The sequence below is a fragment of the Fusarium verticillioides genome, chromosome 3 (genome assembly GCF_000149555.1).
Source record: "Fusarium verticillioides 7600 chromosome 3, whole genome shotgun sequence".
NCBI lineage: Eukaryota > Fungi > Ascomycota > Sordariomycetes > Hypocreales > Nectriaceae > Fusarium > Fusarium verticillioides.
The window spans coordinates 286,786-303,642 of NC_031677.1; the positions used below are offsets into that span (position 1 = coordinate 286,786).

The 16,857-nt window shown below is 49.5% G+C and overlaps 8 protein-coding genes and 1 non-coding gene across 14 annotated transcripts; 5 read left to right on the forward strand and 4 right to left on the reverse strand.

Annotated features, from left to right (window-relative positions):
* Window positions 1–1,381: 1,381 nt before the first annotated feature.
* Window positions 1,382–3,899, forward strand: FVEG_12720 (hypothetical protein). Of its 3 annotated transcripts, none has more exons than XM_018902067.1 (4): window positions 1,383–1,518; window positions 1,588–1,854; window positions 1,907–2,933; window positions 2,991–3,899. In XM_018902067.1, the coding sequence occupies exons 2-4, from the start codon at window positions 1,676–1,678 to the stop codon at window positions 3,696–3,698; spliced, it is 1,914 nt and encodes a 637-aa protein (XP_018760706.1). In that variant the 5' UTR covers window positions 1,383–1,518; window positions 1,588–1,675; the 3' UTR covers window positions 3,699–3,899. The 3 variants fall into 3 exon arrangements, with proteins under 3 accessions (XP_018760705.1, XP_018760706.1, XP_018760707.1); XM_018902068.1 differs by having other exon boundaries at window positions 1,383–1,482; XM_018902066.1 differs by having other exon boundaries at window positions 1,382–1,854.
* On the reverse strand, window positions 3,745–5,547 carry FVEG_12719 (hypothetical protein). 2 transcript variants are annotated; one of them, XM_018902065.1, is made up of 2 exons: window positions 5,118–5,547; window positions 3,745–5,034 (listed from the first exon to the last, which is right to left on the reverse strand). In XM_018902065.1, the coding sequence occupies exon 2, from the start codon at window positions 4,919–4,921 to the stop codon at window positions 3,830–3,832; it is 1,092 nt and encodes a 363-aa protein (XP_018760704.1). In that variant the 5' UTR covers window positions 4,922–5,034; window positions 5,118–5,547; the 3' UTR covers window positions 3,745–3,829. The 2 variants fall into 2 exon arrangements, with proteins under 2 accessions (XP_018760704.1, XP_018760703.1); XM_018902064.1 differs by having other exon boundaries at window positions 3,745–5,547.
* Window positions 5,548–5,682: 135 nt separating this feature from the next.
* FVEG_12718 (hypothetical protein) lies at window positions 5,683–7,569 on the forward strand. Its single transcript, XM_018902063.1, has 3 exons — window positions 5,683–6,043; window positions 6,093–6,604; window positions 6,651–7,569. Exons 1-3 carry the CDS (start codon window positions 5,746–5,748, stop codon window positions 7,380–7,382), a joined length of 1,542 nt encoding a protein of 513 aa, XP_018760702.1. The 5' UTR covers window positions 5,683–5,745; the 3' UTR covers window positions 7,383–7,569.
* Window positions 7,570–7,955: 386 nt separating this feature from the next.
* FVEG_12717 (hypothetical protein) lies at window positions 7,956–9,572 on the forward strand (the record flags this gene model as incomplete). Its single annotated transcript, XM_018902062.1, has 4 exons — window positions 7,956–8,106; window positions 8,157–8,321; window positions 8,372–9,395; window positions 9,443–9,572. The coding sequence occupies 4 exons, from the start codon at window positions 7,956–7,958 to the stop codon at window positions 9,570–9,572; spliced, it is 1,470 nt and encodes a 489-aa protein (XP_018760701.1).
* Window positions 9,573–10,023: 451 nt separating this feature from the next.
* FVEG_12716 (hypothetical protein) lies at window positions 10,024–10,551 on the forward strand (the record flags this gene model as incomplete). Its single annotated transcript, XM_018902061.1, has 1 exon — window positions 10,024–10,551. The coding sequence occupies one exon, from the start codon at window positions 10,024–10,026 to the stop codon at window positions 10,549–10,551; it is 528 nt and encodes a 175-aa protein (XP_018760700.1).
* Window positions 10,552–11,352: 801 nt separating this feature from the next.
* FVEG_12715 (hypothetical protein) lies at window positions 11,353–11,784 on the reverse strand (the record flags this gene model as incomplete). The annotated part of the gene is made up of 1 exon (XM_018902060.1): window positions 11,353–11,784. One exon carries the CDS (start codon window positions 11,782–11,784, stop codon window positions 11,353–11,355), a length of 432 nt encoding a protein of 143 aa, XP_018760699.1.
* Window positions 11,785–12,546: 762 nt separating this feature from the next.
* FVEG_17332 lies at window positions 12,547–12,644 on the reverse strand. Its single transcript has one exon. It is a non-coding gene; the product is annotated as a tRNA-Ala (tRNA).
* Window positions 12,645–13,024: 380 nt separating this feature from the next.
* FVEG_12714 (hypothetical protein) lies at window positions 13,025–14,581 on the reverse strand (the record flags this gene model as incomplete). The annotated part of the gene is made up of 3 exons (XM_018902059.1): window positions 13,025–13,822; window positions 13,875–14,221; window positions 14,275–14,581. The coding sequence occupies 3 exons, from the start codon at window positions 14,579–14,581 to the stop codon at window positions 13,025–13,027; spliced, it is 1,452 nt and encodes a 483-aa protein (XP_018760698.1).
* A 390-nt stretch (window positions 14,582–14,971) lies between these two features.
* On the forward strand, window positions 14,972–16,803 carry FVEG_12713 (hypothetical protein; the record flags this gene model as incomplete). Of its 3 annotated transcripts, XM_018902057.1 has the most annotated exons (6): window positions 14,972–15,323; window positions 15,396–15,501; window positions 15,580–15,941; window positions 15,993–16,087; window positions 16,146–16,385; window positions 16,457–16,803. In XM_018902057.1, 6 exons carry the CDS (start codon window positions 15,183–15,185, stop codon window positions 16,620–16,622), a joined length of 1,110 nt encoding a protein of 369 aa, XP_018760696.1. In that variant the 3' UTR covers window positions 16,623–16,803. The 3 variants fall into 3 exon arrangements, with proteins under 3 accessions (XP_018760696.1, XP_018760697.1, XP_018760695.1); XM_018902058.1 differs by having other exon boundaries at window positions 15,011–15,323; window positions 16,146–16,803; XM_018902056.1 differs by having other exon boundaries at window positions 15,183–15,501.
* Window positions 16,804–16,857: the final 54 nt, after the last annotated feature.

The following is a 16,857-nucleotide window of genomic DNA, read 5'->3' on the forward strand; positions in this document are numbered from 1 at the left end:
CCACGATTAGGGCTATCAACCGGTGATCATGAGGGGAAACAAGGTGGCATTGGATGGCATCTTTTAAGACCCCAATGCTACGCAAAACATACCACGCAGAGACCCAGTATCCATGCGCCTTGGTTGGTTTTAAGTGCCCTATTCGTTGATTATCTACCATGCATCCTGCAACACGTATTGTCGGTCTGGCCACCACATGAAGACTGAAAATCAGGATGACGACGATGGCGCCTGGCTGCCTGCAGAGAAGTTCCAAAGGTCATTTGCCTGTAGTTGATCAAGAGAAACAGGTAGTATAATATCCGATATAGATTTACCGGACACCAAATCTTCAGGTGCAGTTCCCACGATCGAGTCAGCATCCATCCATTGGCGCGAAACGAGCTTCATGTCGAATAGGTCAGAGAGGACGGTACACGAGAGCAGTTTCTACGGCTCTACCATCTCGAACAACACCGAGGCCCAACTCGTACTCGACAGTCCTGAAATTCTCGCTCGCGCGTAATGAAATGGCACCGAAGCAAGAGCACGCGTTTTAGCCTTCGGGTCGACATAACACGCTCTACTTGAGCCACGCGAGTGGAACATTACCCTCGATCGAGTTATACAGGCCGCTCTTGCGCGGCAGAGCACTCGAAATGAAGTATTCGGAGCACAGGCTCGGTGGTTTCGATGGGTAAACAGGCCTCTTGGGCTGACACAAACCCCAGCATTCTTGTGTAAATGTCTCAAGGTCGCAGCCGCCAGTGTGAGCTCGACTTCACCAGCAAGAGGATCGGTACTCATAACGGTCGGACAGCGAAAACTGCTGAAATTCGGGCGATTCCATACAAACACAAGCAATACTCGTGTTGATTTCAGTGCCTGTGACTATCTGATTACTATAACAAGAAAGATAGCAGCCAACATCGAGGCTCTGTTAGATAAAATCATCTATGCTGTGGGTTAGGACAGCGAGCAGATCTCTAGTGAGACTTAGTAAGCACACAATATATCGGAGTCCAGGCCCGGTTATTGCACCCCTTCCAATCCACCGTGCCAAGGATGAATAGAACCAATAAGACTAAATATTTCGTGCCGTGTCCCGGTGGTACGGTAATCCAAGGTCTTTATACAAGCTTTATGCTAAAGAAATAGTCGGGAAATAAAGCTCTAGAATAAGATAGCTTCGGACATGCCGGAGCTAGGACGGAGATTCATATCTCCTCACTAGTGTCACCAATTGGCGTCTCCAACGACTTTCCATCTTCGGTATAGCTCGTGTATGCCAGACACTGCCTATAGTGCCGAGGCTTCTGCATCACGCCATGTGTTTGGAGCTGCCCTGTTTATTAAACTTTGTTCAGAAGGATCTATGATTTGTTTGAGTACTGTCTCTTCGTAAAATCGGAGATGATCATCACCAACTACCGTGCTCGACGGGATCCGAATAGTGGATGCTACCTATATGCCGGTGCCTTGTTGTCCTGAGCTCTGAAACAGGTCCGTGTAGAACAAAACGCCTCATTGTCACCGTTGGTGCGCCACTTGGTCCCAAGTTAAACTGTTGCCTAAGCCTGTTGCGTGCGATGCTCACTCTGTACCTAGGCCAAGCCTCTAAACTGTTGAAAAGAGGATTTTCCCTCACCGCTCATGTCTCCCTGAACTCTTCTCATCAAATTTGGAGTCGGATTGTATGACAATGAACCCCCCCGAGACAACCGGCCGGCGGGCCAATTCATCCTGCGCCGAATGCAGACGTCGCCGAGTCAAATGCGAAGGCCAGACCTTTCCCTGCCGGCAATGCGTCTACTACCTCGTCCCACATCTCTGCCATTATCCTGCAAGGAAAAAGAGACACAATGTATCTATAAAGTAAGCGCGTACATATAAACAAAGTTGGCCGGCTCTGACGCGCAACTAACAGATCTCACGCCGAACTGACCGATAGTTACGCCAAGGCCCGGAAAGTCATCGAATCGTTGTTCCCCTCGAGTTCACTCGATGAGCTCTCCTGCATGACCCGTCAGCAGTTGCTGATACGACTGCAAGCTTCCAAAGTACCTCCGTCTGTTACTGAGACTGAACCGCAGGATCATCTGCAGGTTTTGGAACCGTCGGTGGAACAGAACTTTACTTGGGATGAAGTATCTGAGACCGAAAGCGAAACGTCGCGTGTGGCAGACGACGTCAACGGACTAGCCTTCTCACGACAATCGCTCAACGCCTCATATTTGGGTATATCATCGGTCCCTACCATTCTGAAAGTCATCGCCCATCTTTCTCCTCATGTACAGCAACGAGTTCCCAAGGGTCCTGAAGCTTGGCGGAGTCCATCAAGCCTGGCTGCTAGTCCAGGCGACATAGCTTGCATGCAAGTGGATGAAATACCGCTTATAAACGCCTACTTCAGCCACGTGCATCCTGTCATTCCAATGGTAGACGAAGCCGACTTTCGTCAGCGCTATCTCCAATCCAATACGGAAGACGAGGAAGCTGGGCCATGGCTCGCGTTGATGAACATGGTGCTCGCTATGGGCTCAATGGCATCAGACTCAATCCAATTCAGCGCGCACAACCCTTTTTACAAGCGAGCTCTACCTCATCTCAACATCAACTCTTTTGGTTCCGGGCATCTCTACATGGTGCAAGCATTGGCTCTGTATAGTGGTATGGTTCTTCACTTTCTCAACAAGCCGAATATGGCAGTTGCTGTCATGGGAGCAACACTACAGATGGCCGTCGCCATGGGCTTGCATAGAGTACAGGCTTCGCAAGCGCCTACAAACACAGCTTTCCATCCCGCTAATGGCTCGACTGCCACACGGATACGTACTTGGTGGTCTATTCTGTGTCTAGATACGTGGGCTTCGTCTACTTTGGGCCGTCCAAGTCACGGATACTGGGACCCAGCTATAACGTTGACTTCACCTATGTCAGCCCTCCAAGATCTGGTAAGCCATACTGACCGCTTTATCACGGCTTTGCTTAGACGCCTTGTTGCATCCTAGGATTACGGAACGATATCCCTCGCCGCTAGTGAAATGTTCTGTAGGATCGCCACACGTGTGCAACAGCGACTCGCCCGTTTACCTTTAATAAGCCCCGACGAAGTTGAAGAATTCGATCGCGAACTTATTGCCTGGAAAGACTCGTTACATATGTTCCTAGCTCACCGTGAGCAGTGTCCGCCAAGCATCAATACTGCACGGGCGATTCTTTGGTGGCGATGGATCACGACTCGACTTACGCTCTACCGTCCCGGGTTATTAATCACAGCACTGCGTCAGAAGCCATGGGGACAAGAGAATACCCGTGAAGCGAGCCATGCCCGAAAATGTATACAGATCGCCAAAGAAGGAGTTGATCTAATGGCGCTGGATTGGGTTTCGAACCAGTTCGTTTGCTGGAATAGTGCTTGGAACCTCTTTCAGGTGTCCTTAGTCCTCGTTCTGGGTCTGATGACGGACAAACAAGAAGCAGGTAACTTAAAGTGCTATGAATCAGTCTGCCAGGCAATTGAGCTATTTGCCCTGATGGAGCCGCTTGACGCTGGTTGCACTCGCAGTCGAAAGCTTCTTCAAGGACTGTTGGATAACACGAAGGGCGCGGAGGAAAACACTGCTTTCCCGACACCTGAAGGGCTAGATAATTTTATACTTGACTATGTCGGTACAGATCTAGTCTGGGAAGATGTGGATTGGTTAGGGTACCTTTAGGATGAATACCAGCTCAGAGAATGGGGGAACCTTGACAAGTATCATTGAGCGATGGAGATCTAGGCCTCATATTGCCATTCAATATTTACTGATCTACAGTGTAAACGCTATATACACGAAAAAAAGACTCTTCAAGAGCTTAGGCCCTTGACAGTAGCACCAGTAATGCTAATAGTATAATCAAGACCCTTTGAAACCTCAGCACTCAGATCAAAGCCATCGTACAGGATAGGCTTAGCAGGAGCGTTAGCAACAACAACACTGACATCGTCGCCAGCCTGAACAGGAACAGTACCCGCACCATCCGTAAGTGTTACATAAGAAGACTCGCCTCCCTCCCGGTAGATAGCAACAGTCGCGACAAACTCGGCGTCAGCAGAAACCTTGACCTCAAGAGAAGTACCAGTGACATCGAGAGGCATGATGTTGGCGCCCATGTAGCGAGGTTGACGATCAGCCTTGGGTTTATAAGATCCAGTACCCGCAGCTTCCATGCTTGCGAAGGGGATATCAGCGCGTTGCTGGAAGAAAACTTGTTGGGCGGTTGGATGTCCGATATCAACGTAGGCCATACGAGCCCAGTAGCGACCGACGATATCACCAACTGTAGCGTTCTGCGAAACGCGAGCAAGAGTGTGAAGAGGAGTCTCGTTACTATCCTTCTTATACTGCAATTGTAGCTGTCGAATGGTATCTTGTCCCAGACCAGCAAAGTCATCAGGGTTATAGGTCAAGTAAGCCAGAAAAGGCCAAGCTTGGTAGTAATTACCAGTATCGACTGATCCATCGACAATGACCTGGTGAGAATCGCCAAGAACCTTCTTAAGCTCGATATCAGTGGGAGAAGTCTCCTGATTATGGTTCTTTCGCGCGGGTGCACAAATATCAGAGGTCTTGTATGTATCGGCGACCCAGTTCGCCAGAGTCTCCCACCAAGCACCAGTTCGGCTCTGATTCACCCAAGCTTTCTGATGATAATGCATTGCATGACCATACTCATGAACAGTAACACCCGGTACAGCGAGGTACTGATTCACGACCTCAAGGTACGCCATGCCCGTTGCCTGATCACTATGCATCACACCCGCCGCACCGCCCAAGTCACCGACAGTGTAGACATTAGTCTTGTACTTCGGTCCACTATCAGTCTCATCGTTGAATGAAAGACCAGGCGATCGCCACTTTAGCGTTCCGACGAAGCATTCGAATGCTGCTTCGAGCATCTCGATCGATTGGGCGGTTGCATCGGCGGAGCCATTGTAGATGCGGAAGTGTGCTGAGTCTTTGAAGTTAGAGCCGCCGGGGCCGACGTTGGGATTCGCGATGTATGTCTCTGCTGTCGCCGGAGCATCAGCTGTTTGGGTCACGGCCTGGGGGAGCGCGTGAGCACCAGCGGCGAGGAGGGTTATAGTCACAGACTTGAAGAGACCCATTGCAACGAGTGAAGAGACGAAAGTGATATTTCAAAAAAGACAAAAACGAAGTAACGCGAGGGTGATTGTGGCGATCATCTTGTTTTTATGCTTTGTTCAAGCTTAACTGGGACGTGCGAGACCAAGTTCCGTCATTGGTGGACTTTTGATGTTTCGGTCCATAGCGGTTTCAATATAGAGTTTCATAACAGGGGAGTTTCTATGTTTAATTGTCGATACGGGGGAATCTGTTTAGGATCATCGTGTTGCCAAGAGAAACTGGGGCTGTTTGATTGCCAAGTGGCATTGACGGATTTCATCCCGGGCCATTTTACACCGAAGTTTCCGTCAAGCTTCTAGAGCACAACTGCCGACTTTCTTGACGGGGAGTTGAACGCTACATAGGACGAAAGTGACAATACTGATTAAACTTAAAATAGATTTGGGTTGTTAATTTTATTTGAGCTGTATTGTTGATCTGGTGACCAAACACTTTCATCACGTCATAGCCGATGATTACCCGCCGCATCACGCAATGACCCATGTGTCATCCGGTCATGACTCTATCTTACAGCCCATCGACTCATCCTTGTTTCAACAATCCCATCACAACCCTCTCATAACCCCGACTCAGAATGTCTTCAGAACGCGCTGAAGACGCCAGTCAACAGCCTCTTCTGTCCGAGCATCGCCAAGCAGATCATGATGCATCCGCGTCGCGGGGTACTTTCACGCGTAACCTCGGCGCCGTCGAGGCCTTCGGTATAGTCGTCAGCATCGTCATCGGCAGTGGAGTTTTCACCTCTCCCGGCTCCATCGACACGAATGTTCCATCCCCGGGGTTGGCGCTGGTTATTTGGTTGATTGGTGGTGTTTTGGCTTGGACGGGTGCTACGACGTTTGCTGAGCTTGGAACTGCTATTCCAGGCGAGGGTGAGATTTACCCTTGTTGTTTTCCGTGGAGATTGTCTAACGAGTAAAGGTGGTGTTCAACCATATCTTCAGCATATATATGGCGATATCTGGGGTTTTCTCGCAGCGTGGACATGGATCGTCACCGTCATGCCAGCAACGCTAGCAATCCTCTCCATCGTCTTTGTCGAGAGCGCATACTCAGCCGCAGGTGTGATAAACGAGGACCACCGCATATCGCACAAGCTCCTCTCAATCTTAGTTCTCATCGTCATGAGCGTCGCAAACTCTATCAGCACGAAAGCAAGTACTCGGCTCAACGGCTTCTTCGTGGTTCTCAAGTTTGTGAGTATTCTTGTCGTGGTCATGGCCGCGCTAGCTGTTGTTGGCGTTCACGCTACGCATCCTGATAAAGAAGCTGGGGGAGGCGATTGGTTCAAGAAGAATTGGTTTGAGTATAGAGATACGTATAATCCGAGCGGGCCAGATACAGATTGGAGCAAGTTGAGTCAGTGGGAGATTTTTGGACATTTTTCTGCTGCGCTTTATGCGGCTCTTTGGGCTTACTCTGGTTGGGACAAGGTGAGTGCCTGATTCTTTACTAATGACCTTGCGCTGATGTGACTAGGCTATCTATGTTTCGGCTGAGCTTTCACACCCTGCAAAACAACTCCCCCTTGCTATCAATACCTCAATCCCAACAGCGATCATCTGCTTCCTTGCCGCCAACGCTGGATACTACGTTCTACTCCCATGGGACGTTGTGAGCACTACCGACAGCGTGGCCGTCACTGCCCTCACGCGCCTTTTGGGTCGAGGCTTCGGTATCGTCACGGCTGTTCTCATCTGTCTAGTCGTCGCAGGTTCTTTACTTGGCAACTCATTCGTTGCGAGCCGTATGTGCGTCGCTGCAGCAAGAAAGGCTTGGATCCCTAGTCTTTTCACCATCGTTGGTAGAGTCGGCGTTGAGCCTGATGCCGAGGAAACTGAGGAGTCTGAAGATGTGTCTACTAAAGAAGCTGGAGACGCTCCCATCAATGCTGTCATTCTTTCAGTTGTGCTCGCCTCATTCTACATTCTCTTTGGAAGCTTTAGGGCTCTCTTGACACTCAATGGTCTGGGAGAGTACTCTTTCTTCTTCCTCACGGTTCTTGGCGCCATCATCCTGCGATATCGCGAACCTGATCTGGAGAGACCTTACAAGACTTTCTCGATCAACCCAGTAGTGTTTGTGCTAGTCAGCGGATTTGTGGTTGTTCGAGGTGCCATCTTTGCACCTGCTCAGGCGATTGTCATTCTTGTCATCTGGGCTCTGGGCATTGCCTTTTACAAGGTGCGACAATATCTCGCCACGAGGTAGATTTGATCACAAGTCACGGGCGAGAAGAGTTTCGATTTGTGAGGCAAAAGCTAGGACTGCCTCTGTCATGATGTGCAAATAGAACGGTCAATGGCGACATGGGAGACGGTTAGAATTTATGGATTGCACTCACCAAATGATAGCTAGATCTTGATACGAATAATAATTCTTTGATTACTGACCCTTACATCAGATCGTCTCCGCTAGCGGAGATTGTGCGGTTATTAATGCCGAGTATGGTAGCTTTCGCCTCACGCAATGGTCGTGGAGATGGCATCATCGTAACTAGTATCTACTAGACCACAAAACCGATTAGATCCCGCCCTAGTATTGGATGTCAAGGTCAAGTCTCATCGGAAGCATGTAACCTATCGTTATCTGTCAGAAAGATAGATGGTCTACCCCACGGACTTAACGTTGATGTGCTTGTTGGAAAATTGACGACTGACCAGGATGTGACCCAGCTTTCTGGTAGAGGCCGTGCCGTGCATTACATTGGAGTGATTAGCATAAATTGATCCTTTCCCAACTCTCACCCATAGTGCCTGTGTAATTACTCAGTTATGATAAAGAATGTCTGAACTACCTGTGAGAAAATGGTACCACTGGTACTCACCAACCGACACGCCCGAGGAAAAGAGGCTCATCTTGAAGCTTGATCTTCTACTTGTCCCTTATGCATTTGTTCTCTACTGGGTCAAATATGTCGACCAAACCAACATCAGTAAGCTCAACATTCTCCTTTCCAGTGATATCTTGCACTGACACCTTCAGATAATGCCTACGTCTCAGGAATGGCACAAGACCTTGGTTTTCACGGCAACGAATTAGTCCAGTTCCAGACGATCTTCGTCGTTGGAAACGTCGTCGGTCTTTTACCCTTCATCTATCTCTTCCCTCGTGTTCCAATGCACATCCTAGTTCCCAGCCTTGATCTCGGTATGTCACCCACTATACCCAGCTCAACTCTCTACTAACCGTGATATCAGGATGGGGCATCTTTACCCTCCTTCAGTACCGCGCCACGAGCTATGCAGAGATAATGGCCTATCGCTTCTTGGTCTCCATCTTTGAAGCATCATACTTCCCTGGCGTCCACTTCGTGCTCGGCAGCTGGTACAGATCAGATGAGATTGGCAGAAGAGGCGGGTTGTTTTACATCGGCCTTACTCTTGGGACTATGACCGCTGGTCTTCTCCAAGGTGCTGCGACGCAGTACCTCGACGGGCATAATGGCCTTGCAGGCTGGAGATGGAACTTCATCATCAACGCAATCATCACATTGCCTCTAGCTTTTGTGGGTTACTTCCTCTGGCCCGGGACACCTGGTAAGCCGAATCGCTTGGTCATGAAGAAGTCTGAGATCGCCCTCGCAAAAGAACGTCTCGAACGCAATGGGTCAAATGTCAGAAGTACACCTTTTTCATGGACCTTGCTCCACCGCATCTTCACGAGTTGGCAGTTCTACATCCTCGTGTTCTGGGATATTTTATTCTTCAACACTAGCGCCAACACAGCTGCGTTCCTCCTCTGGATCAAGAGCTTAGATCGCTACAACACTACCAAAGTAAACCAACTAGGATCAATCAGTCCTGCTCTGGGAATCTTCTTCGTTCTCTTCATCAACTTCAGCGCCGACTTATGGATCGGAAGACCTGCTGCTATCACACTTGCATCGGTGATCAACTTCACTGGCCTTGTCATCCTAGCAATATGGAACGTCCCCGAAGCAGCAAAGTGGTATGCTTACAGTGTCGGCTACTCCGCCGTCGCAGTGTCATCTGTCCTTTATGGCTGGGCGAATACCATTCTTCGACATAACAACGAGGAGCGAGCTTTGACGCTTATTCTGATGACGGCTATCGCGACTTCGACTCAAGCTTGGATACCACTTCTTGTGTACCCTACTGTCGAAGCACCTCGGTTTCCGAAGGGTTATGTGTACTCAGCGGTCATGGTTGTTCTTCTCGTAGCGATGACTCAGGTCATTCGTATTGTTTATGGTAGTCATGGGTAAGTTTGATGAAGACATCTACCGGAGTGGAACTAATGCTTTGCAGGGAAAACGTACGCACCCGACGGGGTAGTCTCAGTGAAACAAGCGAGGAGGGTGATATTCAAGCACCTCATGGACTTAGCATTGGCAAGGATGCTGGGAAGCATATTCAACCCTCCACGGTGGCAGTGTAGAAGCAATGTTCAAGATGGTGGCCACCAAGGAGAGAGTATCAGGGAGCTATACTAAAAAAAACAACGAATAATATGTGATGCAACCGAGACTATCGAAAGTACAACCTCTTTCACTGCTCTAGTTTTCTTCAAATTACACTGCAAGCAGCACCTGGATAATTTGGTAAATCTCGTATTGCGTCCAATTATCTTGTATGAGGATCGCTAACTCGGGAGCGTGGCGTCGATAGCTGAATCCTCCAGCCTTATAGCTCAACACAATCCCAACTGCAGCTAGCGTACCAGCCGATCGGCACATCAATAGCTGATAGTCTCTCACTAAGAACCGATGGTTCCAGATCTGTGAGATTACAAACCCCTTACCCACGATCTATAAATGTGAGATCGGTTCCCCGGTCTTGGCACTGCACATCAGACTCATTTACTCGCCGGTCCCATTCACTCTTTTACAATGCGTTTTTCACTGCAGACCCTGTCTCTGTTCTTGGTCTCCTCCCAAGCTGGCCTCGCCCTCGCAGGACACTGCAAACCATCACCCACTACAACAGCCGCTGCGACCACCACCACCACCACCTCCATCCCCGAAGGAACCCCCATCAACGCCGTCCTCTCCGATGGGAGCGTGGTAAACACCTATCTCGACAATGTCTACCTCACTGATCAAGGAGACACTCCCGCAACCTTTATCCTCGAGCCATCGACCGGCCGCCTCATCACGTACATTGGTGGCACCAAATTCTACCTACAAACCGTCATCCCTCTTGGCCCTCAACTCTCATTTCAGTTCGATACCTATCAGAATATTGTCAACAACCAGTACCGGTACTTTGTCAAATGCGCGGTCGTCGCGGGCTTTCTGTCGTGCGAGTCTGAGAGTGGCCCGACGCCTATTTATTGGCACATTGAGAGCAACAACATTTTCTATGGCAATGAGAACGTGCTCACTGACGTTACTACTGCCCAGTTCAAGTTCCAGTAGAGCGGCTATAGCGTGACTTGGCTAGGGGAGGAAAGAAAATTTAGGACCTTGACCTAAAGTAAGAAACATATTAGGTAAATTTAGCCTAAGCTTAGGGTATTCTTTGCTAAGTTGATTTTAATACCTTATAGTAAGGTTTAGTATATTATTGCCCCTTAAGTCCTGGGTGGAAAAGCTGCCTGGCAGTCGGTGATATTTTGAGGAACACAAGGGCACTGGTGCTTTGCGCGACGGAATAAAGAACTTCTATCGGCTGGGACTCATTGAGCCAGATTTAATTCTCATTCTTTGTATATCATTCAAGTATTAATTTCGCTGTTTGAACTAGTGATTGCACTTCTCTTTTCTCGCTTCCATCTCCCCCTTCGAGTCGAGTGCTGTGTGGGACTCTTGAGCCTTGAGTACTGAGCCAATTATGTCCTCTGTTTCTTTTGCTTCTGCTCAGCCATCATTTCTTTCTTCATCTCTAGAGCCCTCTTCTCTTCTCTTCTTCGCTGCAGTGTCCTCGTTGTCGTGGTACGCCATCCAACCGGACAACGGCTGAAATATTTCTGGAGTCCTCTCGCCAACTGGTATTGGCCACCTGCCATACCCGATTAAACCTCCAATCATTGTGGAATGATGGCCATCCTGGCCATCCATGACCAGAATAGGTAGCGTTGCAACAGCAGGACGCGAATCTTCATCAAGGTGAGAACGTGGCGGCTGGTTGTTTCCACGTTGGCCGAGAAAGTGAAGAAGCCAACCACCACTCAAATGTCCGCTCTCGTCCACTTCGAGCATACCTCCCCAGAAGATATCCTACTCTTTCGGGTTCTGTTTATCACTTCCAACGTAAGGGCGCCCATTGGTGTAAAGAACACCAGCTTGTAGCATTCTGTGCAGAAAGTCTGAAAGGCGGTTAACCGGTGCCTCCAATTCAATCCTCATGAGTCTCAATAACGCGAGCTTTTTTCTCAGTTTGTCCCAGTCCGCCGCCCCCCCTAAAAATTTCGCACTCCTGAAAATGCTGATTTTCTTAGGGCCTAACCTCCGATGTTGTCGAGCTGTGCAGTATTTGCCGAGCAGCAACAGAGCGGCCGAAGTGGTGTCCTCAGGCGTGGTATGCTCAAAGTCGGGCATAAGAGTCCTCGCCAAATCAACACCAAGTTTTGTGTTAACCGCATCGGACAAGCGGGTCGCCACCAAGGTTGGGTCATCGAATTCTTGATTTGTAAAGGTTGTGATAGCCATATTTCGCGGGAGACGGCAGTTCCTGTAAATCAAGGGTCTCAGCTGTGCCAGAATAGCAAGCCACATATTATGTATCCGAATGGTAATGCCAGGGTCGCTGTCGTGCATTTTTGCCGCAGCCCAGATGAATCCGTTTTGACAGGGCACTACCTCAGGAGCGAGGCGAGGTACTTGAAGTTTGAAGACGTCTTCACTTCTTGTCCAGTCGAGATGGGAGACCCGTTTGAGAAAGTCGTCCCTGTCGAAGGGAATGTCGAGGTACCTTGTTCGTATTGGTCGCATTGGTTCATCCATCGCCGCGACGTAGAAGATATCTTGAAGTGTTGAGAGAATATAAAGTGCTTTGTTCGGTTTTGTTTCAGTGTGTTATTGATGACGGGGATGTTGAGATGATGAGAGAGGGAGAAACATTGCGGAAGTGACTGGAGAAATGGAGTTTGAGTAGGCCTTCCGTCGGAGGCGCAAAAGACTCGTCGTCATTTCCATTTCGACGGGACCTCGAGAAGGAATCTAGCGTTTTTAGAAAGTGCTGTCTCGACTTCTTTCTCGCCTCTGATCAAACCATCAGCCTGCAACAGGCAAGAGTTGACCTGCATTGATCGTAGGCTTTTGAAGCCAGTGGAAGAAGATAATCGCAGACAATTGCATGGCCAAGGGTATTCAATGTGGCTGCTCATTCTTCACCCTTGATTGCAAAAAGAACAGATGTTGTTTCAGTAACGTTCAAAAAAATGAATGTTGGTGGAGTCTAACCACCTGCGTTGGACGAACAGGGAATCGAACCCTGGACCACTCCCAGATGCGAGCATCTGATGGACGAAACTTGCTAAGGGAGTATTATACCACTAAACCATTCGCCCGGAATTGTTGAGCAATCGTGCCAAATCTGTGACTAGATTATGCGCCCAACATTGGTGCCTTTGGAGATCAGTCGGGTATTACAAATCACTCCTGTTGCTTCAAGTGGTAGCCATTCAAACTTGGTGGTGCTGTCGAAACCTTTTCGAATTTATCTAGAGATTGAGTTTTCCACCGGCGGATTGATGGTGGGTACAAACGTTTGTGCTTGGGAAAGTTTGGTTGGTCATTGAAGCCGCGATGTTAGAAGAACGGTTTGGCGAACATTAGCCACCATGGTTACGACAAACGAAAATGCCACGAGCACAAAACCTTTCACGACCAACAAAGAATCACTAAAATCTACCAGATAAATACAAAAACCCTTCTATAAACTTTTCCCTCACTGCGCAGCAACCATCGCCGCAGCAGGCTTAACCTCCACCTCCACCTCATCAATCTCCATCTGCAGGGTAATCTTTTCCCAAACCGCCGACTTGCCCAACTCCTCAAACGTATCCTCCACGACCCTCGCCGTCCTCTCCACAATCTCATCAACATCCTCCTTCGACACGATAAAAGGTGGACAGACCAGAAAATGATCTCCGCTATACCCATCATACCCGCCATTAGCGTTAAACAGCGCGATCTCGTACCCGGCGCTCATCCCGCGCGAGTGCAACAATCCATTGAGCCCGAGATCATACGGGAAGGGGGTCTTGGTCTTTTTGTTGGTTACGAACTCAACAGCCCAGAAGAGTCCGCGCCCGCGGATGTCGCCGACGTAGGGCATTGGGAGTAAGCGTTCTTTGAGCTTGGTGCCAAGATAGGCGCCCATCGATTGGACGTGCGATAGCATGTCTTCGTCGCGGATGATTTGTTGGACTTTGAGGGCGGCGGCTGCGGCTTGAGGGTGGGCCATGTAGGTCTGTCCGTGAGCGAAGCCTTTGCCGCTCTTTTGGAATGATTCGACGAGCTTGGAGTTGATCATGACTGCAGAGACAGGAGCGTATCCCGCGCCGAGACCCTTTCCGACGACGAGGATATCAGGAACGACATCTTCCTGCTCCCAAGCGTGGAGAGTACCCGTACGACCCATTCCACACATGACTTCGTCGAGAATGAGAAGAGCGTTGTACTTCTCGCAAACAGCCTTCATAGCAGGAAAATATCCCTTCAACGGCATAGCACAACCACTCGCCTAGATACATCACATCAGCGCATTTCTAAAAAAAAGTTGGGAGCCGACTTACACTTCCTCCAACAGTCTCAGCCACGAAAGCGCAGACCTTCTCAGGCCCGATTCTCAAAAACTCATCATCGAGCTCTTGGGCAAGACGCGCAACATACGCCTCGTCATCTTCACCGTCGCGCTGTCCTCTGTACGAACTACAAGCCGATACGCGCGAAGAGTTCTGCGAGATCAACTGCACGAAGGGGTCTTTTCGTACTTTGAAGTCGCCCAGCGTCAGCGCACCGAGCGTAGCGCCGTGCCATGCTCCTACGCGAGCTATGAAGTGGCTTCGTTCAGTCTGAGGAATAGCGAGGTGCGAAAAGTGTGTTTTCGCAAGCTTGAGCGCGACTTCGACAGCTTCGGATCCTAAACATCAATCAGCACACAAAGTTCCACTCTTCATACGGAAGTTTACGTACCTGAACCGCAAAGAACAGCCTTGGACATTTGACCATTCGTAGACTCAACGAGAAAATCCGCAAGATCTTCAGCTGCCTGCGTCTTGTAAAAGCCCGGGTGACAATACGGAACACTCACAAGCTGCTCTACAACAGCTTTCTGAACGTCCTTGTTATCATAGCCCAGACACGCAACAGCCGCTCCACTCGTAGCGTCTAGAATCTTGCGCCCATCGCTAGTATTCAGATAAATCCCCTGCGTCGACTCAACAAGAGCCGCGGGATGTTTCTGAAAGTTTTTGTAGAGAAGACTGTTTGTAGGCGCCATGATGTAGTAATACCGAGATGCTGATGATTTGAAAATCCATTGTGCCGTGTGCCTTTTCTTATATACCTCGATGATACTAGAGATGCGCTCATCGCTCTCCTATCTCTTGACAGTCATTGACAATCATTGCGAAACTGTTTTCGATAAGACCCGAGTCTCCGGTGTGGCTGGCCAATATTTTCAGGTAGAGTACGGAGGTCCCTGCCAAAAGTTTTGTCTTGACCCCCTGTCAAGCTAAAAGGTGCTAGCAGGGGGTATCACCTGTCAGTATCAAAAGGTACGAGGAGTCGGTTATCGATAGCACAATCTAGACAATCTACGGCATTTGTTTGATCTGCGTCAGCTGGTGGGACACGGGTCAAGAAAAACTATTTGCTCCTACTGTCTCATCTCAGGCGCGGCCTCAGCGTCGATCCCTACTGCTTACAGACCGCCCTTTGGGAGACAGCGGCACGGGCGGTTACATCCAGAGGCACAGACAGCTTACTTTAAGGGCTTTCCCATCATTTACTCCTCCCAACCTTTTTCCATCTTCATCTTCTCATTGGATATTCGGTATTCTCTACGTATTATATTTTTGTTGAACTGCCGAGAGTGGAGAATGGATATCCCGTTCAAGGATGTTGTCTTTGATACGTCAGATCCTCATGGATCAGCCCTGTCGCTTCTTCCGCTCCTGTTCCCCGATCGGAAGATCGACGACATGCGTATATCCGCTTTGACTCAGGGCACGACAAATGGCGTCAGTATTCCCTCATACTGGGCTACCCAGGAACACGGAACTTTGTTAGGGCTAATGCAAATATATTTGCAGCTTTTCAAGGTTACGGTCGATGCATCTACGGCAGATTCTGCCACTGCAGATGCAGCGCTGATCAAGGTCTACGGAGACGGCACGAATATCACCATTGATCGCGAGAGTACGTACCCCTGTCTCTCAATCTCGCCTGGAACTTCCGTCTTGGATTCGTGTCTAACGTGAACATGTCGCGCAACAGAGGAACTCACGGTGCACAAGCTCCTGGCTGAGCGTCAACTGTCTTCATCTCCACTGGTTCGCTTCAGCAATGGACATGCGTATCAGTTCATCTCTGGGCGAGTCTGCTCTGAAGGCGACATGTCTGAGACAAGAATCTTCCGTGGCGTCGCGAGGGAGCTTGCTCGGTGGCACGCGACGCTACCGACAGCAGACCCTGAGGACGTCTTGACCTACAAGCCGGGCGTTTGGTCCACCGCGAAGAAATGGCTAGACGCTATCTCCAAACACCCTCATCGATCACAGGCCGAAATTGATGATTTGCATGAAAAGTTCAAGTATCTAGCCGATGCGTTGCTGTCAACTGACGTGTCGGAGCCCTTGGTGCGTCGTTGCATCTACTTAGCTCATTTGTTCTGTTGCTGACCCGCATAGGTTCTCGCTCACGGCGACCTTTTGTGTGCCAACATAATTGTACAAGAGTCGGATGATGGCAGCGATGTCGCCTCAGTTCGATTCATTGATTACGAGTAAGTCATACCCTGCGCTACAAATGTCCCCAAAGCAGAGACACTGAACAGCCCCGAGACACGCCACATACTGTCCTCGGGCCTTTGAACTAGCAAATCATTTCGCTGAATGGGCCGGCTTCGACTGCGACTACAATCTTCTCCCCAAGACATCAACACGACGCGCTTTCATCGAAGAGTATCTCACGATCCACGCCGAACTGTGTCGGGAGCACAACATACCGACTGTCAATGATGCTGCTGTGGATCATCTAATGCGTCAGGTCGACGATCACAGGGGCTTTCCTGGGTTCTACTGGTAAGTTGTCTCACAGACAGATAAGAGTGTGGTGGTACAAGACAAGACACTGATTTACACCCCTGCGACAGGGGTCTCTGCGCTCTGATCCAGGCTGAGACAGCGACCGGAACTATCGACTTTGACTACGCGGGGTATGCGGCCAAGCGCCTTGCAGAATACGAGAGCTGGCGTAGTGTGCGGGAGGGAAACAGCCCGTCTTTGCCGCTGAGGGAGGAGGTCTGGTCAATGCCGTAGACAAGACAAGACAACCCCCACGGCAAGGCATCAGCGGGCAAGACAGACATTCTTAGTTAGAATACGTACTCCGAGTAGACGACAACAGAAAGAAAAGTCAGACACTCTACCTAAACTTGATTGGTCACAAGCTGTGCAATGTATGGCTCGTCTTAGCCAAAGGGAGCATCTGGCACGCGCACAGCAGCACATGCTGGGTCATGATTCGTCTACGTAGCCTGTTCCCTTTTGAGAA